The 6702-nt window shown below is 49.8% G+C and overlaps 1 protein-coding gene across 8 annotated transcripts in view; it reads right to left on the bottom strand.

Moving 5' to 3' along the window:
* The window catches only part of specc1 (sperm antigen with calponin homology and coiled-coil domains 1), a 97946-nt gene that overhangs the window by 38242 nt on the left and 53002 nt on the right, over positions 1 to 6702 (bottom strand). For all 8 annotated transcript variants that reach the window (XM_062536186.1, XM_062536184.1, XM_062536185.1 and 5 more), the window contains one exon: positions 5028 to 6550. In XM_062536186.1, the coding sequence (XP_062392170.1) occupies positions 5028 to 6550 (1523 nt within the window). The remainder of the gene's footprint in view (positions 1 to 5027; positions 6551 to 6702) is intronic.

Raw genomic sequence — 6702 nt, 5'->3', positions numbered from 1 at the left:
TAAAAACAGGGGTTAAAATCTAGTGATGAGGACCGTAGTGTTCTTACTGTGTATAGTGGCCGTGGTCTGACTGCTGAGCCATGGCAGCAAGATCGTCACTGCTACTCTTAATAACCGTTGTGACAACTAAGACACCCACCTCAGAGCTTAGTTAGTCATATAATTACTTATGGTGGAGACTGTCTCTCTACACTCCAATCTCTAATCCATATGAGATGACACAACTGGGTCACTTACAAAACCACACATTAACTTCATACATTACAGAAGAGCTGCAAGCTAATGCTCAGCCTACAGACTTCCATATATCATACTATATAGACTAGTCCAGGCAAAGTCTGGTCTGACAGCATTTATCTTATTTAATATAAATATATTTCCACCATATAAGGCAGTGTCTCTGAGGCAGGGAAATATTCTTCCTGTTTCAACATTCTTAAGTGCTCGGTGACAGTTCTATTTCCTTAAAATAACGGCTTCAATCTCATGGTATATAATGACATATAATACAGAGAATGAGGTCTCTGACATCAATGAAGTCTTTGTCGATGCATGCCCAGAATGATATTGCACTGTGTAAAGCTGCTGATCAGGTGGATCATGACCCTTTTCATTGTTTTAATTAAAATGGGGTTATATTGATGCCAATGGGCATTGATATGGATGATACATGCGACAACTTTTTGGGAAAAGTTGCAGGGAACCACATAATGGTTTTTCATGTACATTATTGTGCTGATTCAAGAAACTGATGATCCGCATCATGGATTATGCACAATAAGAAAAGGGTTCCTCTCAATTATGATTTAGTGACTTGACAACTACACCAGATGAGGGAGTATCAAGTTTAATCCCCGCCCCCAGTATCAGCTCTTCTCCTTTGGTATCGAACACATGATTCATATCCAAAAATAAACAATGAGGTCAACCAGCACCATGCAGTCACTGCCCCATGATAGAGAAAGTTGCTGCTGCTTTGTTTTGCTCTTAATCAGATCCATATGACTGGTCACGCCCTCTCACACTCTGATGGCAGAGGCCAGGGCGTGAGTCACTCGGCTCGGCTCGACTCGGCTCGACAGCCGGGACTGGGACACCTCGGAGCGGGCACTCCTCACTGCCACGTTCCGCCGCCATCCCATGATGACATCACCAGGCCTGAGTCACTCTCGCCTCACCCTTGTCGAGTGTGCGGACAAACACCATAGAAGTCTTTAGAAGGTGAATTGGAATGACCAAGCACTACTGCAGCTTGACTGGAAGGGGGAAACCCGGAGTCATGTGGATTCTGTTCAATGTAACAACTCAGACATGGGGGGGGGGTGAGGGTGGGGTGATTATCCCATAATATAAAAAGTCATGTTAGAATTTTTGATCCATGACTTGCATAATCCCCTTGCATCAATCTGCAATCCCCCTAACATGTGCTATGAGTTCACCCCACTAAAACCTTCGAACTTTCACTTACAAAGTGAACTGGGTTGGCTGTGTCTTTAAGGCTGCGCTCATGTCTTTGAAGCACTCATTGGTCCCTAGGGAGAGCATAAATTTACAAGGGCGAAATTTAACATCAGTGGCTTCCATAAAAGTATTCATTACGTTTATGTTCCTCGTCTCGCAAGTTTTGGACGGCAACTCTGTCATCAGCGCAGAGCTGTTCGCACGCGGGGATCGCCCTCGAACATAATCACCCTCAAACGTGAAATAATCTCTCGGGGGAGTCGCTTCCCTTTAGCCCTGTCTCATCCGTCTCCTTCGCCGGTTTAAAAACAGCGGGTCTTTCTCACAGTCTGGTCTGTAAGACACGGTGGAGCGGACGCCTCGCTCCTTGACCTCTGACCTGCCGGGTGCTCGGCAGTGATGAGCAGGGCTGTGGGAGGACTCACTCCGAGCTGAGTCAGTTCAGAGACTCACCTAATCGCTCACGGTCACGTGGCACTCGGAGACGAGAACAGTCCTAAAAAATAGTCCTAAAAGCTTTTTTTTTTTTGTCTAGGATTAGGTTTAATCCATGTCCGAGAAATTGATTCTTAGTCCATTAGTCACCGTGTGGGTCTCTGAAATGCTAAGTGAGGTTGAGAAGTTAGTCCAAAAGGGGTGAATGACCAGCACACTACAGGATTACTGCTCAACTTTGAGTTTCAACTTCAATGAGAAGATGTCAGTTCAGTTGACTTGGACTCAGGGCCGGCTCTAGGCCAGGGCCAGACAGTGGGCTGAGCCCACCCAAGCATTGTGTCTTGCCCGCCCAAACAAAGTCAAGAATTTGTTTGTGAGACTGATGAAGATGTGGCAAACGTCGAAACGTTAGTCCTACAATGTTGGCAGAACTTGGCACCTTAAATAAATATCTAAAAACTTCACATCTGAGTTATTCCGGTGAACCTTGTTTCTTTACTACAGTTTGTCCTCTCCCGTTGACGCACCAGATAGTGATTTCAGGAGCGCCGAGGATTTTCTGCTTTTTCTTCAAGAATTAGTTTTTTTTCAGTTGTTCATCTGCGCAGTCTTGTAGAAGAGTTGGTGTTGAGTGTTATAGTAGCTACTGTAGCTGGTACTCTGTGCAGTAGGCTTATGTACTGTATGTGTCTTAGGTAAACCCCCCTCCTGATGCCTTAAAGGAGAAATTCTCACATAGTGTCACATAGATCTCTGTTTCTCAAAGTCACTGAGTGCTGTCGGTACGAGAAAAAACCCTGATAACAATCAGTGCTATGTAGCTCAAGTTGCTGCTGTAGCCAACAGCTAGAACAGCCAGGCAGCTACAGTGCCACCCTGTTACAAATCTACCATATATGTCTATCTAATCTGTTCCTTCATCGCTACACTGACTCTGTGATTAAGTTGACAGTTGATGAAGTGGACAGTGTTCCAGAGAAACAGCTTTTCTCTGCCATAACCTGCACACAGTGAGTCAACAGATCAATATTCTGACCTGCCTGTTACAATTCGTAACCTGTAAATACTGTATCAGAGATGCACTCACAACTGAACATGTCAAGCGGAGACAAGTCTCTGACATCATCAATGCATGTGTATGAGCAACCTACAAGTTACTCATCTTTCACTGGATCATCTTCCTGAATCTCAACATTATGATCACAATAAGTAAGGGCAAATTACTAATTAATTTCATCATGTTGCTTTAGGGGATAAATGGGGCAACTTGTTGCAGTGCAGCATAGCCAGTTCCATGTATACCAGATGGCTGATGAAAGTTCTCAAGAAACTGATGATTAAAGTTATCAAGAAACTGATGATTAAAGTTCTCAATAAACGAGTGTGAGCCACCTACGCGTTACTAAGCTTGCACTGAATCATCTTCCTGAATCTCTGTGTTCTGATCACAACAGCTCTGGGCAATTCACAAGTCAGCCCCAGTAGGAGGCTGCATTCACTGTTTAATATGTTTATGATGTCCTCACATTACCAAAAGTAGGCTATTGGTTTTACCAAGACATATTTTGCAAATATTTCTTCAACAAAATAAAATACATACGTCAACATACTATTTTTGTACTTGAAATACTAATTATAAATACATGTGTACTGCATATCCCTGGCTGTTGGCTGTAGCAACTCAAGCTAGGTACCGTAGTAAAGAGTTTTTGTACTTGTGTTTTGTATTTATGTCAATTTTGATGCAATTTGACCGCTTTGCCTACTGTATGTACTGTACTGTATGTTGCCGACCAAAATGTAGTAGGCTAGAACCGGTCTTGCTTCGACTGGAAATAGAATGTCACTACCAGGCGCCAACATTTGAGACAGTAGCCTGTTACATGGACACTTTTAATCTGATTACAAACAGAGTAGTCCATTTCGAAATAAAAATGCCTCATGATCACTTCAACCGATCAGATTCATCTCTTTCTAAATCTTTAATCAGATTAATTTCAATCTGATTGACAATAAAAACGTCCATGTAAAAAGTGCCTAGTGTTACAATATCTCTCCCCCTACGAGTCCCCTAGAGTTAGCCGATTCCCCAGAAGTTGGGGGAACTATGACTCCCTGTGGCTATGAATATGAACGTATTCCTCCTGAATGCCTTCCTGTGCAGAGGAGCTGAGTTCTGGAGAACAGAGCACTTCCTCCCCCGAGGATGCCTTAAAGGCAGCATGTGCTGACATCGAGGAACAGGACATCTGTTTTTAGTGCAGTCGCTGCGCTCTCAGACTGTGGGGGCGGCGGGCGGACGCTTGGGCGTGCGCTTGACCCGGAACGACACAGTGACCCTGACACAGGCAAGACCGAGAGGAAGCGCTGGAGCAAAATCTGTTTGATGAGAAAAACTCTTAGGAAAACACTTCACCGTCACGCTCAGAATTAGATTGATAGAACAAAAAACAACGAGTGGAAACTACTGTAGCAAGCTAGGGAGGATCTATAGTAAACCATAACAATGCACAAACTATAAAAAGATTTAAACCATCTATAAAAAGATGTGTGCAAATTAAGTATGCAATAGTGCACCAGTGTGATCCTGCAATACAAACATAAATTACCTCTATAAATGATGTAAACCAAAAACCAAACTCCCTTAAAAAATACTAATCTATTTACCAATTGCAAAGGCATACCCACATTTGCTAGAGTAGCCAATGTGAGTAACTCCAGAATAACATTGCTGCATGCCCTGTAACCCCCCCCCATCCCCCCTCCCCCCTGAAAACACACTCCCTATAGCACAGCTACCACACCAGATTTGTTCCGTATTTGATTGATACAAAATCGGCATGCCCTGTAACCCCCCCCCCCCCCCCCATCCCCTCTCCCCCCTGAAAACACACTCCCTATAGCACAGCTACCACACCAGATTTGTTCCGTATTTGATTGATACAAAATCGGCATGCCCTGTAAACCCCCCCCCCATCCCCTCTCCCCCCTGAAAACACACTCCCTATAGCACAGTTACCACACCAGATTTGTTCCGTATTAAATTTATACAAAATCGGCATGCCCTGTAACCCCCCCCCCCCCCCCATCCCCTCTCCCCCCTCAATAACCCACTCCGTGAGCCTCACCTTAGCGAGGGCGGTTCTGGTCCGCTCGTGGTCCCCGTGCGCCTGCTGCGCGTCCTGCCTGAGCGCGGTGCACTCCATCTCCAGCCGGTCCCTCTCGTGGTGCGCCGCCGTCAGCAGGCCCTGCAGCTCCGTGCTGTCCGCGCTGGCGCTCTGCACCGCCTTCAGCTCCGTCACCTTCAGCCTCTCCGCCTCCAGCTGCGCCCGCAGCCTCTCCGCCTCGTCCCTCAGCGCCTCGACCTCTCCGTCCCTCTCCTCTGCCGCCCGCTCGGCCTCCCCGCGCTCCTCCCGCTCGCGCTCCAGCTCGGCCCGCAGCCGCTCGCGCTCCCCGCGGAGGTCCCGCGCCTCGGCCTGCGCCTCCTGGTGCTCCCGCTCCAGCTGCCGCAGGCTGCCGGTCAGCTGCTGCTGGATGTCCACCAGCTTCTCGCGCTCGAAGCGCGCGCTCTCCGCCAGCTCGCCGCAGCGCCGCTCCAGCTCGCCGTTGCGGGCCGACTCGTCGCGCTGGTCGCGCAGCCGCAGCAGCAGCGCCTCGTTCTTCTGGGCCAGCAGCTCCACGCGCTCCCGCTGCTCCTGCAGCGAGGCCTGCAGCCGCCGCTTCTGCTCGGCCAGCCGCTCGTTCTCCGCGGTCAGCTCCGTCACCACCTGCTGCTGGTCCGACAGCTCCTGCAGCGTGGCCTGCAGCTCCTCCGACGTGCTGTGCTGGCTCTCCTCCATCTGCTGGATCTTCTCCGTCAGGCACTCCACCGACTGCTCGCGTGTGGGCGGCGTTGTCGTCGGCGTTGTTGTGGGGTCTCCGGCCCCTGCGTCGCCGCCGCTGCTGATGGAGTCGCAGCGCGACGGGATCTTCTCGAACTCGGACGAGTCCGGGGAGGGGGAGGCCGACGCCGATCCCTTGGTGATGTCGCTGCCGGACGACGTGGAGCTCTTGAGCGGGATCTTGCTGATGGCCGGGGCGGCGGTGCTGTCCGGGAGGATGCCGTTGACGGAGGGTTTGGTCGGGCTGGTGTTGGCGTTGGGGACCGGCGCGCTCTCCAGTGAGATCAGCTTCTCCTTCAGCGCCTGGTTCTCGTCTCGCAAGGCCGCCAGCTCCCGCTGGAAGCGTCCGTTCTTCTCTTTCAGCTCGCCCACCAGCGCCTGGGGGTCCACGGGCGACGACCCGGCCGGCTCCCCCTCGCCACCCTGGCCCTCTGCGGGCGCGACGGTGCCTTCGGCGGGCGAGGCCTTGCCCCGGTGGCGCTGCAGCTCCGTCCGCAGCTTGCTGATCTCAAAGTCTTTGGCCTTGGCCTCGGCCAGCAGCTCTTTCACCTGGCACTCCAGGAGGGCTTTGTCGGCGCCCTCTGCGTCCAGCTTGGGCTTGGCGGACTGGTTGCGCTTGGCCAGCGTGGACAGACTTGAGGTGCTGGCGCTAGGAACCATCTTTTTGGTGGACGTGCCTTTCAGCTGGTCACGCAGGGACACCCGCTCTCTGGAGACGGTGGTCGACATCTCTTTGGGAGCAGGTATCCCTGATTTCTTTGGTGGGATTCCTAGGAAGAGACAGAAGCAATTTGCTTTTACTACCACCACTAATGTACATTAACCATAACATTAAACCACTACATTAAACATTACATATTTTCACAATCTCCATTAGAGTGACAGAGAGATTTTAAGAGTTGTGTTGAGCACAAGGAATGTC

This window comes from Sardina pilchardus, chromosome 5, assembly GCF_963854185.1.
Source record: "Sardina pilchardus chromosome 5, fSarPil1.1, whole genome shotgun sequence".
Classification (NCBI taxonomy): domain Eukaryota; kingdom Metazoa; phylum Chordata; class Actinopteri; order Clupeiformes; family Clupeidae; genus Sardina; species Sardina pilchardus.
The sequence above is the reverse complement of the archived record's forward strand: the minus strand, read 5'-3'. Positions and strand labels throughout refer to the sequence as shown.